The sequence below is a fragment of the Sander lucioperca genome, chromosome 16, assembly GCF_008315115.2.
Source record: "Sander lucioperca isolate FBNREF2018 chromosome 16, SLUC_FBN_1.2, whole genome shotgun sequence".
In the NCBI taxonomy this organism is placed as follows: domain Eukaryota; kingdom Metazoa; phylum Chordata; class Actinopteri; order Perciformes; family Percidae; genus Sander; species Sander lucioperca.
The window spans coordinates 30,710,930-30,730,007 of NC_050188.1; the positions used below are offsets into that span (position 1 = coordinate 30,710,930).

The window sequence follows — 19,078 nt, forward strand, 5'->3', positions numbered from 1 at the left end:
TTAAAAGCCTGCAGCAACAGAGACTAAGGACATTGCTATGCTGAAAATGAACCTGTTTGCTAAAAACAATCCTAGCCCTATAAACCTGTAATGATCTGTTCTCACATGTCAGACAGGATAGCTCATGGTGCGTACTGAAAGCAATCCATGCGAAGTATGACACGCAAATAAAAAACACCGTAAAAGAGTCAATCATCCCTCAGGGTTAGGTAACCTTCATAGGTCAGTTTAGTTCAATATCTAAATAAAAAACAGGCATCACAGTTTTAAAACAGTTCCTTGGTTATTTATTTGCATGATAGTATTGTTAGCGTCACCTTGTCAAACTCAGTCCCTCCAAGATTTAGCAGTTTTTCTGATTATTGCAAGCAAACACATTTTGATTCTAAAGTAGCCTCTTTATAAAAAAAAAAAAAAAATCCTTTTGCAGAATCCACTGTCATTTTGTGAGAATCCACTGTCATTTTGTGAGAGAAGTGCTACTTTTTGGGAGAACAATGATTGAATGAACAAAGTCGCAATGGTCTGCTTGTCAACAAATGTTATACTGGATATCACCACAGACCTGCAATGATTTCACTAAGAAATTGTGTCTCACATCACTTGTAATGCAGTACAAGTGCTTTTATTTTATTTCTTTTTTGGTTTTCACAATATGCCGAGGGATCTGCAGATTGAAACACTTCAAAATCCGGGGGGGACGACTATGAAATACAAATCACACACACAGCTATCAAAGACTATTATCCTTTTTGAAAGAAAATACTGTAATAGCCACAGTCACTAACAACAAAGCCAAAGATAGCTAGCTAGAAAGGTAAATACTGTTGGTAGTTACACGCTATGTGACAAAGCTATAAGGAAGACAGCTAATTTCCTTGATCAAGGTAGCTACAAATTCAGTCACGCTTTTTTTTTTTTTGGGAAAGGCAACAGATGTCATTGCTTGAAATAACAAATAGTAAAAAAAGGTAAGCACTAATATAAAACAAGGAATGATATGAAAAGCACTTAAAAAAAACAGACAATCCTCATCTAAACCTATCGTAGAGACTAGCGAGAAAGGCCACAAGGTTCACAGAGAGATAATATGAGAAAACTCCTACAGTAAAAAGCTTAAACAAGGCAGTCCAGCAAACAAATGTGCATTTAAATATAAAGGCAAATTGTACACTTATTACAGTATAGTTTAAGTTTTTTTTCCTCATTCACACACACTCATTCATTCCAGTATGATTATTGTTTTCATCCATCCTAAGCGTAGGTCCACATGTGGCTACCAGCCTATTTTTCTTTATGAACCTTCTGGCTTTGTTGATAAATGTAGCCTAAAGATACTTCAAATGAACAGCTTATTTAAACAGCTTACATGTGCTGCTTACTTTCATTCTTCATCTGTTTTCAACATTTAAAAAAATGCAACATTTACAAAATCAAGCCCGTGATGTTACCCTTCACTTACACACATACTTGCGTTTAGATCAGGAGCAGCTGGTTGAACCATTCGAAGATAAGTGGTCTTGAAATTGCCTGACGGAACAAAATAGTAACAGGTTTCGCAGATTACAGTGCTTTCTAAAGAGTCAAGTCAACAAATTGTCCTCCGTTTAAAAAAAAACGTAAAAAGACAGGATCCCCTGGAGATACTGAGTGAAAAACTCTTAATGTGAAAACAGTAGTGTTTTATCAAATGTTGAGGTGCACCGTGTGCAAAAAGTAGGGTAGGGATGTGAGAAAACGATATGCAACGTGAGTAATTTTTATGCCTCACTCGGAAATATGAAATGCTCTCTGAACCTCGAGGGATGTGGGTTTTTATTTGGACTCTGGTCCGCCATTTTTGCGGCCAGTACCCTGTACTTTAACTGTACCCTGTCAGCTGTAGAATAGGCCACTTTCAATATAAAAGTGCCACCATTTAAAAATGATAATGCCTTTTTCTTTCTTTTTTTTTTGTTTTTTTACAAAATGATTATAATTTTGAAAGCAACAGTTTTTACATAAATAACATTGAAGTTATAAATCATCCAAGTGCTTCCCTTAAAAAATACTAAAGTCTTTAAGCTTTTGACTGACTGATACATTAGTTCGGGGTGGATTTGAATTAAATTCGGTGACTTTTACTCAATTTCTGTTCTAATGCTCTGCTGATTGTGGCTTAAATATGAAGAGTTGTAATCAAAATCACATGTGTTGGCCTAGATGAGAACCAACATTGTTCTCAAAGACAAGAAAAAAAGAATGAATGTATTTGAAAGAAGTGGGCAAAGGTGTCAAAAAAATACTTTTCCTGTACAATATGATACAATGAATGAACTGCAGTTTGTTCAAGGTTTTGTTGAACTTCAGCAGAAATATCAAATATAACAACAAAAAAAAACTGAAATAAGATAAGCACAGCCTAGGTCGAGGTCTGTGGAAAGGGCAGCCCAATGTACTGTGTTTGTACATAACATGTGGGAATATTGTGCAAGTACTATGGAGCTAACTTTTTGTTTATTTGCTGATCACACAACACAAATGATTTCAGCGTTAAAAATACATTCAAAACCTTCATTTCTGCATTTCACAATGCAGACGTAAGACTGAAATCGTGCAACTAAACAGCAAAGTGAAACCACTTGGTAAAAACTATTTCTGACTGCAAGTACTGGTTTTGCGCAGACATAACATTTTAGGGAACATGTATCTTCACCAAAACATAGTTGGTCATTTTTGCAAGTAATTAACAATACTCCTGTGCAAGTAGGACCTTTGAAAATGTGCTCCAGAGTGGAGAAATCAACAACAGATTCCTACGTACGTAGAGCTAAAGAGCCTTGGCTTGGTTTTGAAAATGAACTGTACCTTATACATCCCCCAGCAGGACTCGGACTGCTCTGGAACCAGTTTCACATCTGAACTGGGTGCGGAACAGGAGTTTGGGATAAATGCCCAGGGCTTGACTTTGAACATGGTGGGTTTATAGAAACACTGACATCAGTCTCTCAGGGTGTTAATGTGGGCGCAGATCTTGAGGGCGGGACCTAGCTTGATGTTCATGGTGGACATGAGATGCTCCTCCTTCAGCAGCAGCAGGGCCTGTCCGTCAATCTCCTGCGACAGGAACTGGGAGGCGAGATCCTCGCAGCCTGCCAAGAGGAGGAAGAGGAATATCAATAGAGAACGAGAAATCGTGAAGGAGGGCAGCAAATAGAAAACAAAGAGAAGGAAGAAAAGAGCTATAAGGTCAATGTAAAATGGAAGAATGGAGGAACAGAAAAAGGTGGGAAAGATACAGACGACATGAAAAGATAATAATGCAGAGAACTAGGGCTAACAAGTTATTATTAATCACATTATCGATTAGTCTGTCAATTATTTTCTCTATTCCATGATCATTTAGGGCCTCATCAATAGGCAATAATACATCAGAAAATAAGAAAAAATATTTTTGACCCCAAAATGTTCCAAAACCCAAAGACATTGAGTTTCCTATCAAAAAACATCAATAATTCAACTTAAATATGAAGCCAGTGCAACATAAAATAAGCATTAATAACAGAGATCAATTACACAGTTGGAGGAATTTAACATTTAGTTTCTAATGAAGTGCAATATGCACAAAACTGATGCAATCCATATCAGTATTTTTACTGTGAAAATCTTCCAACCTTGTAGTGAGGAAATGAACTGCGACACGTCCTCCGCACTCCACTGGGCGGGGCTAGCGGGCAGGCAGCTGGGTGCAGAACTCTCCGTCGGGAGCGGAGGAGGCGGCTGGTGGCAGGAGGCCGAGGAGGCGGGCGAGAGGGACATGGGGTCATCTTCATCCTCCTCTCCACTGGACTCCTCATCTGAATGGCTGGACTCTGAACGGCACTGTACAGGGGGAGAAGTGGAGGAACCCGTGAGCAAGGCGTCAAAAATGGCGTACTGGTTGACAGTGGAAGTCTGTGGTTGCACTGGATTGTTTCCTGGTCTGACTGTGTGTGTGTGTCTGTCTGTCTGTCTGTCTGTCTGTCTGTCTGTCTGTGCGTGCGTGTGTATGCAAAGTCCTCTGCAGGTTCGAGCTAAAACCTCAAATGTCACTTGCCTGTTTATCTTATTTCTGTATTCATCAGAATGTAAGAGAACTCATCAGCGATAATGATTACCTTTACTCAAGCTCTGTGTGTGTGTGTGTGTGTGTGTGTGTGTGTGTGTGTGTGTGTGTGTGTGTGTGTGTGTGTGTGTGTGTGTGTGTGTGTGTGTGTGTGTGTGTGTGTGTCATCATTGAAATGGAGTCCCCCAATTGGCAGAATCACAGACAGGTGAGAGAATGATCCTAGTTAGGTGCTTGGTTTGTGAAGCCTGCGGAGCCTAATCACAGCCACTAGGGGGGCAGACTGGCTTAATATGAACGACTGACAGCTATCGATGGATCCATAAGTTGCTTTCCACCTCAAAATATGCCCAGCTCACTCTCTAAGTCACAAACCGTGGCTCTTTTTTATGTATTTCAAGGTGGTTTTACTACATCTGTGCGTGCCACTATGTTGCGAAAAACCTTTTTTTTTGGTTTCGATGTATAGCCGCTTTCCGTAGTAGTTAGTAGACCTGTTAGTAGAAGTGGACTGTTCCCTATAACTACGTTCCTGCAACTACTTGGTCGTAAAGAGGCTCATGAAACGTGCGGCTCCTTCTCACCTTGACAGGTATGGGTCTCCCTGCTATCTTGGCACTTGCTATTTCTGAGCTAGTCCTTCGGGGGACCCTGCGCCTGGTAATCCCTCCCTCTTCGTCTGAGTTGGAGAGGTGGCCTTGGCCTTGATCCTGATCCGGAGCGTGATCTTGCCCCTGCCGCATGCAGAAGGGCTGCCTGAAGCTGACGTTGTACCTGGGGAACCAATACATACTGTATCGTAGACAAAGAGTGACATATACGGTACTGAAGCCAAGACGAGCAACACATACAGTTTTTATCTCTTTGCGCCACACGTGGTATACAACCTATACACATGTAGTGGGCAAAGGGACAAATGTAAAGCAGATGCAGAAAATGTAAAATCATATGCTGACAGCATACTGTTCAAAACAATGCAGACAGTGCATTGTTTGTAAAGTGAAACATGTACAACATAATAAATACATACTGATATGGAGCAAATTCAAAATGAGCACAAAATGTACAGGACTCACTGCACTAAAATTTGACACGAAAAACAGACATCAGTTTACATGCCATTTTTGTAGAGAAAAGTGGATGAAGTGGCACTATCACAGAATTCAACATAATAATAACAAAAGGGACCAGAAAACATACACGCTGTGTAATAAACAGCTGTAGCCACCTGAGAATGCACACGCTTTTTGAGAGAAACTGTCTTCTCGGTCGTCAATTTGTGAGAAGTTTTGTATTTTTAATCGTAAAATAAAATGTGATGGAGAGATAAAACCACAGTGGCTGCAGCTCTCAGCAGTGCAGTATTTTCTTTCATAGATGGGTTCCACTGCATATATTATATTTCATGCGTGTTGAAGTACCTCTTGGCACAAGACATGGAGCAGAACCTTTTGGTGCCTCTGAACTGGCTGGCAGGAGCAAAGTTTTTACAGTACTCACACTTCAGCACTGAGGGAGGGAAAAAAAAAAACAGAGCAGGTGGTAAATAATATATCATTTCTACCATTTCTTACATAAATAAATAAATGTATAGCGCTGCTATAATGCTACATCAGAAAATCCAGAGAAACACGCAGAACTGCAAATGCATTCAAATAGCTTTAAAGGTGCACTATGCGTTCCTGCATGACTTTACTTCTGTTGACGTTCAAAGTAAATACCAAACAAAACCGAGCAAGCTCGCCCCTCCCCCCTATGTTTCCGTAACTGTCATGACTAACTGACACTAACCCCTACCCCCTCCCCCAACCATCTTGTCGGTGATTGGCTGGAGTGGTTTGTTGTATTTTGGTGTCTATCCTGTGTCCCTAGTGTTCGTTTGACGTTTACGACCCCTGTGTTGTCTCCCGAGACCGGGCTGTCTCACAGTGTATTCAGGGAGCAGGCAGCTAGCGGATCAAGGAGAGATGCCTCGACTTGAGATAAAAATGATATCGTGCTGAAACCATGCGGGAATGCATAGTGCACCTTTAAGGTGTAACCCTTGTGTGGTTTTCCCGTCGGCCATGAACTTGTCATTATTGAAAAAGAACTTTTTTTGGCACTTTTTCCGACGTTTTTGGCGATTTCTTTCGATGCTTTTTTGTCATTTTTTCCAACGCTTTTTTAAATTCATGGTCAATAAACCTGATTTATATGACATTTTACCTCATTTTTTTTTGTTAAAAAAAAGAAGAAATTATGAATTATTTTGACCAATAGTTTATGGCTTAATTAGCTTTGTATCAGCTCATTTTGACAATGGCTTGAATGTAACGGACGTTCATTAATATCGAAAAGTTACGCACTAAAGATCAGACGATGTTGAGTGGATCACAGACTGGTTAATGTCAAAGTTTAGTCAGGATACTGTTTTGAAACCATTTAAAAAAATTGTCAAATGCTATAAAATTGAATAAAACACCCCATAGTCAATGAAAGTAATCGTTCATTTTGCCCGCGAAGAACGGTAAAGTTACATATGTACGTATATCCATGCATCCATGTCATTATTGGGCAATTTGGTTGAAAGAAACCCATATTTCTGACCCGAGGACAACACAAGGGATAAGACTATAATGATATTTCACTGTGCTGGTCTGCTGTCAGAGGTGGGAAACTCCCAGCTCCAAGGTTGTAATCAAAACCTTGCCTGCGTTCCTGTGGCCCAGCTCAGACAAACAAGGCTCAAACTAAGGTCATTTTTTTTTGCACAGTGTAAAACCCTGTCCTACGTGTCCATGTTATGTTAAAGGGATAGTGTGAATTTTTTAAATTGTGGTTGTATTAACTACTTTTTCATAGTCAAGAGTGTTAGCTACAGTAGATGGCGGTCGGCACGCCCCACAGTTTGGAGAAGCAGACAGGCGTACCGACACGGAAGATAAGTATTGTCCTGCTGTGGACGGGAGCAGCAGCATAAAGGACAAATCCGGCGCAAAATGAACCTAGGGGTTAATAACACGTGTACCGAGTCGACCGCTCTCTGGGATTTGTTTCCATGCTAATCGAATGTGACCAGTTTTAGCGCAAACCGCTAATTAGCTTATAACGCTAGTCGTCGAGGCACGGGTAAAGTAAAAAGAAATCGCTATTTCTACACCACTAACAAGGCTCAAATTAGCACCACACTTCCACGGTAGCATAATGAGGGTCCCTACATGTAAACTGAAGCATTGAGAACTTTGTAAGCGTACAGACAGTTTATTAAAAAGATAGTTTAGAAAGACAGTACCGTTCACATATTCAGGCAGGCGCCATCTTGGGAAAACAGTCGACCAGTCGACCGACGAACGCCGTGTAACCAGTGACATAGTTCAAGCACGGCGCTCGTCATTCGACTGGTCGTGACGGTTTACCCAAGATGGCGCCTGCCTGTATACATAAAAAATATATGTAAACATAAAAATCTACGTCAGTTTTATATCAGATTAGGGGGGAGAGAGAGGGGGAACAACATGCAGCAAAGGGCCCCGGGTCAGACTCGAACCAGGGCCGCTGTGCTAAGGCCTCAGCCTTAGTATATGGGGCGCATATACTAAAGAAAAGAATCTATATCAGTTTAAGTGTACGCTATATTCAGAATATTTTCAGCGCTTTACCTTGCTGTCAGACAGCACTTTACGACGGGGAACTGAAACCGTTATCTCTGCTTTCTTCAAAGCCACCAGACTCCTTTGGCAAAAACAGTAATTTTACCTTGCAGAACACAGAAGTTGGTGCTCTACCGCTGCCTCAATCGGTTAGTTTTTTGTGTGTTATTGTGTGACTTTGGTGTTCACCAAAGTCAAGGAAAAGCTGTAAAATATTCTAAATAATAATACACATAAACTTTTTTTTTTTTTTTTAGATAAAATAGTCTAAAATACGTTTAGCTGCTGCCTCTGTCAACAGCAGTACGTTGCTTAGCTTCCGTGTCAGTACTCCGTGCCGACCGCCATCTACTGTGGGTAATACACTGACTATTGATAAGTACCTACAACAACCCCAAATCAGAACTATCCCTTTGATTATATCTGGCAAGGTTAACTGAAATTAGCATGGGCAGCCTAATTAGCTTTAATTGCAAATCTAGACCTAAAATGTTATGCCCTTATACTGAAACCACAAAGCTACAAAGCTGTTCATATTTGTGTGATGCTAAAATTGGAATTTCTGTGTATTTTGAGGATTGCAAATATTTCAAAGTACTTTAACTTGCCGTTAAAAAGGCAATTTTCTATCCTTTGGCTGTTACCTGTCGCTGTTGTAACAGTCTCTGATTGGTTAGTGTCCGGACTGTCAATAGTTAAATCCTCACCAGCCGAGTCCTTTACTGAACCACACACCTGTCAATCAAACACAAAAAGCAACAAAACTAAAGGTTGGTGACCATCAGCCCAGTGTCATACATGAGTCTTGTGCTTGTAAGTGGTATAAAGAGGCAAAGCCCCTCCCCTTCCAGTGGACTACTATGGGACCTTAATTCGGAAAAAACATGTATGGTAGTGAATGGGGAACGACATTATTTTTTGATCCCGTTTGAATTGAGCCATGGATTACACATATGTTCGTCAGTTTGAAAGATAATTTTGCAAGTCGTAAGACTGCGAAAATACGTAGTGAGAAAGAATACACACTTAAAAGTCGCATGGATGACGTCTTGCTGAAGCAAACGGTGTCTGTCTGTTTCCTACCGGGATGTAACGGTACTCACACGAGAAGCGGATGTTGCTCGTTCTTTCGCTTCTCTGCTGATAAAACTTTGCTGGATAAAACACATCAGGTAAGATAACTGCGTTGTAGACTATATCCACGACGTTCCACTTCCGGGATTGCTCCGGTGCCGAATATCCCTCTTTTCGGCCAGATGTCCGTCACCTTCCGCTTTCTTTGTGTTGGCGTTCTAAACTCTGGTCGATTTCTGAGGACGATGGTTAACTGCTGTAAATCCAGACAGCTAGCTAGACTATCTGTCCAACCTGAGTTTTCTGTTGCACAACTAAAACTACTTTTGAACGTACACATGTTCCACCAAAACAAGTTCCTTCCTGAGGCTATTTTGCAGCGGCACCGTGGCTCCGTCCGGCGCTTGGCAACCACCCAAGACGATTGTGATTGGTTTAAAGAAATGCCAATAAACCAGAGAACATTTTTCTCCCATCCCGGAATCTGCAGCGCTGTGGACGAAGGTCTGGCAATGCGAGACTACCTGTGTTGTGGAACAGCGCTAAGCTAGCTAGCTAGCAAGCCGAGCATCAAGCGAGGTGATGCATATTGTGTGAGAGCGGTTTCACACAAAACTAAACGGTCATACGACAAACCTACAAACAAAATGAGACTTTCTTCACTTGGAAAATAATCTTTTAAAATGACAAACATCATATGTGTAATTCACGACTCAATTCAAGCGGGATCAAAAAATAATTAGTCTCTCCCTATTCACTACCGTACATATTTTTTTCCAGATCAAGGTCCCATGAGGTCCACCGGAAGGGGAGGGACTTTGCTTCCTCTTTTAGAAACTACAAATACCATGTACTCACAGGGAAAGGCTCTGCCCCTTCCTGGATGACGAAGCCCTCAATGAGGTGTGTAAGGACGTTGGGTTTAACGACAGCTTGGGGGGGAGGAGCTCTCTCCCCCTGGCAGACCCCACGGGACACTGACAGCACTGGGGAGGGAGAGGAGGAGGCTGGAGGAGGAGCACCAGAGCCTGTTGTTAGGGGGGGGCCGAGGGGGAGAAAAGACAGGAGCAGGAAAAATGTAAATATTGTGTTACATTCACATTCATAAACTTAAAGAGATATTTCTATGTTGTTACCTGCTTCGATGGGACTGGTCGGGAGTGCTGAGGCGTGATCTCTGACTGGCTGGAGCCGTGGAGGGGAGGGGCCGTCTTCATCATTGGCTGAATTGGAGTCGGATTTTCTTTTTAGTGACCCAGACAATTGCTTTCCCTAAAACAAAAAATCAGTGTAAACAGATGAAAAAACAGATTAAAAAAAAACAACAGAACAGTTGGTCACTTTTATAAAGCTAATAATTACGCGGGTCAGGAGCAGTTAAGGCAGAATCTCTTTTAAAAATGTAAAGGTGCTGTAGGTAGGATTGTGAAGATCCAGGACTTAGCCATAAAATTTGAACATCGACAACTTCTCAGTCCCTCCCCCCTTTCCGCTAAAGCCCAAAACGGTCTCCTAAGCCCCTCCCCCCACAAGGGAGAATGAATGCGTGTGCATGAGCAGTGACTGACACGCAGTTAGACACCACCCCCTGGCCCTGATTGGTGCATCTGAACAGGGAGCGGTGGATTTTTGTGGAAACAATGTTTTGAAAACAACACACAGTGTAATCGGTAATCAGCTGACCTGTGGTGTCCGACTCCCCGATGAGTCTCCATTGGTGGTCACACCAGCTGACGCTCCTCTCTGCTCTTCCGTCGCCAGGGGGAGGGAGAGGGAGGAGCGAGACATCGAGGAGGGAGGAGAGGGAACAGCGGGGGCCTGGGAGGAGGCGGGGCTCGAAGCCAGCGGTCCATTCTGAGCCTGTCTAGAGCTTTGATTGGCCTGCGGATGCACCTGAGAGACCTGAGCCAACGGGGGAGCCTCCTGGGGCGACTGAAGCGTCTTTAGCCCCACCCCTCGCCCCACGACTCCGCCCTCCCGGGATGCGATGGACGCCACCATGGTGAGCAGGCTGGACGAGCTGCTGAGGACCGCGGCGCCGTCCTGGCAGCAGCTGTTCCCCCGGGCCAGAGCCAGAGCCTGGGCGTTTCCCAGCGTGCTCTGCCTCGCACCCACAATCTGAACAGGGATGTGCGGCGGCGGGGGGGGCGGAGCGGAGCTGCTGACGGGCGGCGGGGCAGGCAGGATGGGAGGGGGGTTCCTAGAAGGCAGCTGGAGGGGCAGGCGGAGCCCCTGCAGTTTGGGTTGGATGGGGATGGGTCCGTTGCCGGATTTCTCTGCACTGAGCGAGGTCTTCTGCAGGGGCTGCACCACCAGGGTCTGAGCATTGACCGCTGGTTTGATGGTCGCCGTGCCAACGGGATACCCGTGGGCCTGGGACGCTGTGCTGGACGCTAGGACCAGAGTGTGTGCTGCGGTGGGAGCTGTGGTTCCTGTGGTGAGAGTCCGGGTTCCGTGAAGCAGGAGCTGGGAGAGAGGGATGGAGGACGAGGACGAAGAGGAGGCACCAGAGGACGAAGGGTGGGCTTTGAGGTTGGTGGGCTGAGGGTACGTGGGGATTTTGATGTGGGGCGGCTGGTGCTGTGACTGGCTTGGCTTAGTGGGGGACTGGGAGTTTAACTGGTGGGAGGGTTGGACCAGGGAGAAAGCAGCTGAAAAGAAAGAAAAAACTAATTACACACCGACATCTGTAGCCTTGTCCGCACGGGATGAGTATTACCAGGGGGCCGTCTGTGTTTGGTGAGGGGCATTCGCACTGGGTAAGGGAAGTCTGTATTTTACTCAAATTTACTGACATTACCCCCTACATTTGATGTCAACGCAGCCAATACAACCCCGAATCACAGACATGCCGATTCACACTAATATTATCACACAACCACTGTGTTTGGCAAAAATAGGCCTCATAAACCTCATAAACGTGATATGGTTTTCAGGTTGCCTTTCCTTTCCTCCCTACCTGAGTCACTCCTCTCTGGGGCTTCAGTCTTAACACCGACACCTTTGGGACTGGACATACCTCGCATGGCTAGATTCTGTACCTGGAGACGAGGAAGGAGAGAACGAAGAAGAGATAAATGGCAATCTGTGGCAAGGAAGGTACAAAGTCTGTTACTCTCCTCAAATCACCAACACATTGATTCCACAAACCTGGTCGTTATCTGATTGGCTGCTGGAAGAGGAAGTCGGTGTCACTTCCGATTGCTGTTGCTGAGCCTGAGGCTGCTGGGTGACGGTTGCTACGGCAGCAGTTGCTGTGTTGCCAGGCATAAAGATGAGCTGTGAGGAGATGGGGGCCCTCAGGGAGCGGTTGACCTGCAGGACAACAAGACGGCTATCAAACGCACAGAAACTAATAGTGGTGTCTAGTATAAGCTGGAGGTGTGTCTCAATTTGGATACTTCCGTGAGTACACCGTGTACAGTGTGTACTCACTTGGGTAGTGCGTAAATTTCGACAGGGTCGTCATCCACTGGCCTGAAATGACTTGTCGTCTTCTTTTTAAGAGTAAATAGTAACTGTAACTGGGCAGAGCATTACCGCCACCTGTTGTTGCCCGACAAAATATATACCGGCTTGTTTTCTCACTATCTGACTGCAGTATAGTGGAACTTACCGAAAAAAACAAACAAGTTTATTTTTAAACTGCATTATCATATTATAAAAATAACAAATAACTAATGTTAGGGAAATCTGTTTATGTTTTGTTACGCGTTTCTGGATTTAAAAAAAAATATATATATCGGCCAATATATCGGAATATCGGATTTTTAAATCACCAAATATTTGTATCATATCGGCCTTAAAAATCCTCTATCAGTCGGGCTCTAGTAGACAGACAACATCATTAAGGACGTCACTCATCCCTCTCATGGCATGTTTGCACTCAGGCACTCCGGGAAAAGACACAGAAGCATCAAATCAAGGACTACTTGGCTGTCAAACAGCTTCTTTCCCGACAGGAATCAGACTGCTTAATCAGACAATGTGAACTGCAAATAAGAGACTGTTCCTTTAAAATATTTGAAACTAAAAAATTTTAGCATATTCGATTTTAGCATAATCTTAGTTATTTAATGTGTGCTTATTTTAGGGAATCTTGAAATAACATTTTGGCATGAAACTCACCCTCAGGTACATTTGTCCCTGGCCCCCTGCCGTCCCACTCAGCAGCACCGATTGGCTGATTGTGGATGTTGCCGGGGCACCCATAGGACGGCTGCTGGTTGTAGATCCAGATGTTACAATGGCCTGACAAATTTGAGATAATGATAATGAACAACTTCAACGTGTAGTACGTAGCTTTTTACGCATTACTTAAAAAGGTGGGTCAGCTCAGAGGAAATGTTACAGCGATACTGAGTTTGCTGAGGTTTTGTAAGTGACGGAGAGCAGCCATTTTGGTGTAAACACAAAACAGTACATACAGCTGTGGTGCTGGTGGTCTGAGAAGAGCTGCTGCTGGAAGGACTTGACTGACGACTGGCAGCCAGAGTAGCCTGGAAGAGAAGAGAAGAGAAGAGAAGAGAAGAGAAGAGAATTATGTTTCAGTCTACTCCAAACAAAATCAAAATTGGGATGTTTGCAGCTAAACGTGGCTCTTTGTTTTGGTCACAAACACACCATTTAGAAGATGGTCTTATTTCTTTTTTGTCTTCCATTCTGACTTTCTCTAATGTTTTTTTTTTGTCTCTGTAAGATCCTTTGTGAATCTCCTGTCTTATAAAAATAGACTTGGCACAGAATTTGACATATATTTAAGCTCCATTTTGAACTGGCATAACATACACACACCTTTACCTGTTGCACGGCTGCCAGGTTCTGCAGCTGGGCGTTGTTGATCTGCTGTTGCAGCATCAGCTGCTGGAAGTACTGCGCTGCATTCGGCTGCCTCTGTAACGCCTGCAGGGCCTGGAGGAGGGAGGAGAAGAGGAGACCAAAGAGTAATCATGGGGCAGTTAAGCAAAACGGAGAAAGATGTGATAAGAGAGAAACAGAGAGAAAGAGAAGATGCAGAAATGTTTTATTCACAAAATGTATGTATGAGCTTGTTGCAAAAGAGCTGTGTTAGTCATTGAGGAAGTGGTTAAACTTGACCTCTGATGCACAGAAAATTAAAGCTTAAGTCATAAAATAGTTTAGGCTTTTATGGCATAGAGGTGCATTGTTTGAAGGTTGCAAGAACAGACGAGGAAGTTGCACCACAAGGTCCCAACAATGTGTGCCTGTGTGTCTGAAGATACCAGTTTCTGTCTAGAAACAAGAAGACACAACCCTATGAGGAATGGATAAAAGCTTGAGGGAGAGAGCAGATCGGGGCTCATAATACGGAGGACAACTCGGTGAACCAGCTCTGACTTGATGTCTGATTGCTAGGGAAACTCTCTCTGTCTTGTGAACCCACAGCTGTGTTGTAACTCTTATGCTGTACTCCGTAAATTTGCTTAACTGAACTCTTCGTCTCAGATTGATCCTTGTGTTTTGGTAAACATTAAGTCCGATTAAAGAAGGCGCGGAAATTAGGTAATTTGAGTCAGACTTCTCTGGCCTTAGGGCCTTATTTCGGGCCTGTATTTTAGATACAATTCCCACTTCAAAGACAGGAGGATATGAGGAAAAGACAGAGAAGAATAGGGTTGGGCATCGTTTTTGTTTTTAACAATTCTGATTCCAATCCGATTCTTCCTTTCGATTGCGGTTCTTATCAATTCACGATTCTTTGAGGGGTGGAGTTGAAACGAGTCACATGCTTATTTCACAGATATTCAGAGACGATTCAATGGTGATTTACAGGGTTACGGGTTTTTTCAACGTAAAATAAAGCCACACTTTAGAGCGCCGCTTACTGTGCTCCATGGCTGCAACACAACAACACGCGCCTGAAAGCACGCCGGCCGCTAAGGAAACCAAAACTCGTGTTGAATTTGGAACCGATGATCGGATTCCAAACCAAATTTTCCAAACGATTCCAATAAAAAAACGATTCCACTGGAATCGTAATTTCTGAAACGGTTCCAAGCTGGAACCGGTTCTCGATTCCCCAATCTTAGAGAAGAAGCAGGAAAGATTTACTGAAGGATGATGTAAGAGAAAGGGAGACGGAGAAGATGACGGCAGAAAACCAGCAGAAGATGTGAGAGGGAAGGAGGGAAGAAGCAGGAGAATTTGTACAAAAACAACGTGAAGAAGTGGAAGAAAAAGGAAGTGCAGTGTAGGGGTGCATGATATATCGACTCAATATCGTTATCGCGATATCCCGTTGCGCAATATTGTATCGAAGGTGTCGCGATAAGTATGCAATATTTTGTTTATTTTGTGGAGCGCTGCGTCCCGTCCGTTGGCTGTGTGGCTTAGTTGTGTTTGATTTAGAGCCTGCTTGAAACGCTATAATGATCATGTTTCATTGGCCAGTTACCGTGCCACTTGCACATGTTAGTGCACGTCAGCGCCCGGGTCCACTACGTGACAAACCCTATGGAGCGTACCACGTGTGTGCATATTTTGACAGATTGACAGTGTAAGTGAAGAAATAGATAGATACAAATAAATGGAACGAATCAGAGAAGCGAAAGAAAAGTTGTGTCCTGTTCTTATATATTTTATACTGTACAACCAGTAAAACATGTCCCGTTCTGTAGACATGGTCCTTATTTATTTATTTCATGTTGTACCAGTCCAATATGACCTATTTTGATGCGTTTTCCTGTAACTTTTGTAATTTTACACGTTTAAAAATATCGAAATGATTATCGTTATCGCAATATTCATAATCGATATCGCAATATCACATTTTGTCAATATCGTGCAACCCTAGTACAGTGCCGTGAAAAACGAGAGAAGCGGAGTAAGAGAAACGAGGGCAGAGGAAGCAGAGAGGGAGGGAGGCTGTAGCAGAGTGAAACGCCTCCTGCCAGCTGCCTGATGTATGAGCAGGCTCGTACAGTAATAAGTTGAGAGATGAAAGCGAGCGTGGTGGGCTGGATTAGTGTGTGCACGGTGACAAAGACAGATGGCCGTGCAGGGTGACAGAAGCCTGGGGAAATGACATGGAGCCTCCATCAACCCAGCAGCGCGACTCAATCTCTTTCTTCACCTCCCTGTTTCAGTCACTCTCTATCACTTTCTGTCCATCGGCTTAACCATAAATCATAAAGTATAAAGACAAACAACTGCAATCTCCTGACCTCATGTATACACAAACAAGCCCCACTCACAATCCAATATGATGATGAATCATTTTATTTCGGTTAACATACATGAAAGAAACAATTAATTCCCACAATTTGCCACCGTAGCTAACCGAAAAAGGGGGAGCTTGCCTATGTTCCCACATTTCTAAGAATTTTTTTTTCCACTGAAAATTAGGCCCTATCTTCCCACATTTCTAAGTTTTTTCTTAAAATTAGGCCCCTATGTTCCCACATTTCTAAGATTGTTCTTAAAATTAGGCCCTATGTTCCCACAGCCCTAAAATCTTAGAAATGTGGGACCATTGGGCTGTGCGACCACTGGGCTGACCCCAAAAAGGGAATAGGTTGAAGCCAAGGCTTATTTTTGCCTCTCCTATAATTCCCATAGAATCACCCAGAAAGTCAACAAAAACTAAATAACACTAAATACTTGAGTATAATCCTAGTAAACTGACATCAAATTAGATTTTAAATATTTTTTTTAAACTAAACAGAGATGTACACATTTTCAACTCATCATTAATAAATAAAAATCTAAATTCTGATTTTGTCACGTGAAAGCTTACATGTATGTTTCATGAAGAATTTACAACACTCAAGGAAACGTAAACCAAACTAAAACAAGTTCCTTCCCGAGGATATTTTGCAGAGGCGCCGCGCAAGACGATTGTGATTGGTTTAAAGAAAAGCCAATAAACCAGAGCACGTTTGTATCCAATCCCATAATGCTGTGTGGACTAGCCAGACCCTCCTCCGCAGCGCTGTGAAGGAAGGTCTGGCAACGCGAGACTAACAGCTACAGCAAACAGGTGCACCATGACGACCAACGACAACAACTGCAGCATCTCGCCTGTTTGCTGCCGAAGCAAGCAGCTGACAAAACAACATCAGGTCTGCTTCTTTAATTAAAGACAGAGATAAATGAGGGTTCACAATCCACGAATATAGTAAAACAAGCACACGCGCGCGCGCGCGCGCGCACACACACACACACACACACACACACACACACACACACACACACACCTACCTGCACCGCCTGTCTTTCATACAGAGACATAGAATTCATTGGAGAGGGGCGGGAGCTCGTCCCAGATGCAGCGCTCCCATTGGTCGAGGCCCCCTGCTGGCTCTGCTCTCCATCCGTCTCCATGGCTGCTGAGGAGACAGCGGAGGCGTCCATCAGTCAAACACAGAGACAAACACACACTATACTTTCTCTGTGAGAGCCCAGCTGATGAAAAACCACCCGTCACTGTTCCTGACAAACATGTTCTTCACTGAGAAGAGACGCTGTGCAACAGTGACTCACTACTCCACTGGGTGAATGATGTTGTTAACACTGACTGACACACAGGGAAGTTGTAGTTGATGTTGATGATTACTGATGTTTTCTTTAGATACTTTCAACAGCTTTAAATTTGACCATAATAATACAGTGACTTACAAACAACTGTTCACTTGAAGAAAGTACTAATTTAAATAAAAACTTAAAAGTCCAAATTAAAAGCATAACTGAATAATCAATTAATAAAATGTCCAAAGAAAATTCAAACTTCTTTGCAGCGTTTCTAAACAGGTTTTTTTCTGCGTCAATGTCATATTAATAAATCCACAATGCAATTTGATTGCGATTTCGGCTCCTAACGATCACAAAAACAATGTACTCAAAACGATTATTTTTGCACATTATGTTTTCCAAGTAAACTCTTATTTTGTCTAGTGTTCTGAAGGGGAATTCAAAACATTCAACAGGAAAGTATTAGGGGAAATTTCACCGTTGATTTGTTTAAGTTCAATAAATGCAACAGGCGTTTTGAAATTGACGATATGATATGAATTTAATATGAACACATTACAAAAATCATAAAAGTGGACAATACTGACCCTATACTTTTTTCCTTTTCCATTTAATCTCCCCACACACACACACACACACACACACACACACACACACACACACACACACACATATATATATAATCAGCACTGGCCTACAAAAACAGTTCTATTCATCAACAACTTTGTTCATCTTCCAGAAACATAAACAAATATTTATTTTATTTTAGTTTTTTCTTTCATTTTTCTTCTTACTTGTTTAACCTGTGGACTAAGTTTGGGCCCACTTAAATCTGGTGTATCCATTTCATCCCTACAGCATCTTTATTACCCCCTGTAACACACACACATATATATATATGCACGCGCGCACGCGCACACATGCATGCGCGCACGCACACACATGCATGCATGCGCACGCACGCACGCACTGCTAGCTTCAGCCTCCTAACTCTAAAAAAAAGCTTTAGCTCTTTAGCTGCACGCATCATCTGAGAGTCAGACACAGGGCTGCTGTTAGCTAGCTACCCTCCATGTTTCAGACCAGTTAACACTGGATCCACCGGAGGCTACTCCTCCTAGCATCCCGTTAGCCGCTGCTGCTGTCTGGCTCGTTAACGGGGGCTCTCGGTACGTGCTTACCGTCACCGGTCCGGGTTTCTCAGCCTGCTCCTGCACCGGCTGCCCGCTGCCGAAGCCCTCCAGGCGGCTCACCGGTCTCTGGAGCTTGTTGTTGGTGCTCCTTTCTTTTGCTTTGCAGGACGGCCGCAGCAGCAGCAGCAGCAGCAGCAGTGCTTTTACTGTTTTGCATAAATTTGCAGCTGATGGTGCTGTTGGAGGGCAACGCCTCCTTTTTTCCGCTGCTCTGCCTTTTCCGGCGCGACGGGATGACGGAGCAGCAGGACGGAGAGAGGGAGAGAGAGGGGGACGCTCCCGGACAGTCCTCGGTCCATTCAGGGCCGGACCGAGCCCTTCTGGGACTCTAAGCAGGACTTCAGAAACCCTTCTCCCCCTAATGTGCACAGATTCTGATTTGATGTAGTTGTGGACTTTCAAAACACACCAACCTATTATTACTTCAAACCTCTAGTACTGACTGTTGATTTGTGTCTATCCTAGGCTACTGTCTACTTTATTCCTGTATAATGCCTATATTTAATGCTTTTTTTTTTTTTTTTACTTTATAATTTCACTGCTATATCGTTTTTATATTAATATGTATATATTATTCTCTTATATTGCCCATATTTAATGCTGGT

General features: G+C 43.2%; 1 protein-coding gene across 5 annotated transcripts; it reads right to left on the reverse strand.

The window, feature by feature from the left end:
* Nucleotides 1–258: 258 nt before the first annotated feature.
* LOC116046398 (polyhomeotic-like protein 1) lies at nt 259–18,721 on the reverse strand. 5 transcript variants are annotated; one of them, XM_031294753.2, is made up of 15 exons: nt 18,462–18,721; nt 17,011–17,135; nt 13,585–13,701; nt 13,218–13,289; nt 12,919–13,041; nt 11,941–12,105; nt 11,750–11,831; nt 10,474–11,441; nt 9,927–10,062; nt 9,649–9,818; nt 8,361–8,451; nt 5,506–5,593; nt 4,669–4,876; nt 3,654–3,861; nt 259–3,131 (listed from the first exon to the last, which is right to left on the reverse strand). In XM_031294753.2, exons 2-15 carry the CDS (start codon nt 17,131–17,133, stop codon nt 2,980–2,982), a joined length of 2,703 nt encoding a protein of 900 aa, XP_031150613.1. In that variant the 5' UTR covers nt 17,134–17,135; nt 18,462–18,721; the 3' UTR covers nt 259–2,979. The 5 variants fall into 5 exon arrangements, with proteins under 5 accessions (XP_031150613.1, XP_031150612.1, XP_031150614.1 ...); XM_031294752.2 differs by having other exon boundaries at nt 17,011–17,138; XM_031294754.2 differs by having other exon boundaries at nt 13,591–13,701; nt 17,011–17,138; nt 18,462–18,719.
* Between the last annotated feature and the right edge of the window lie 357 nt (nt 18,722–19,078).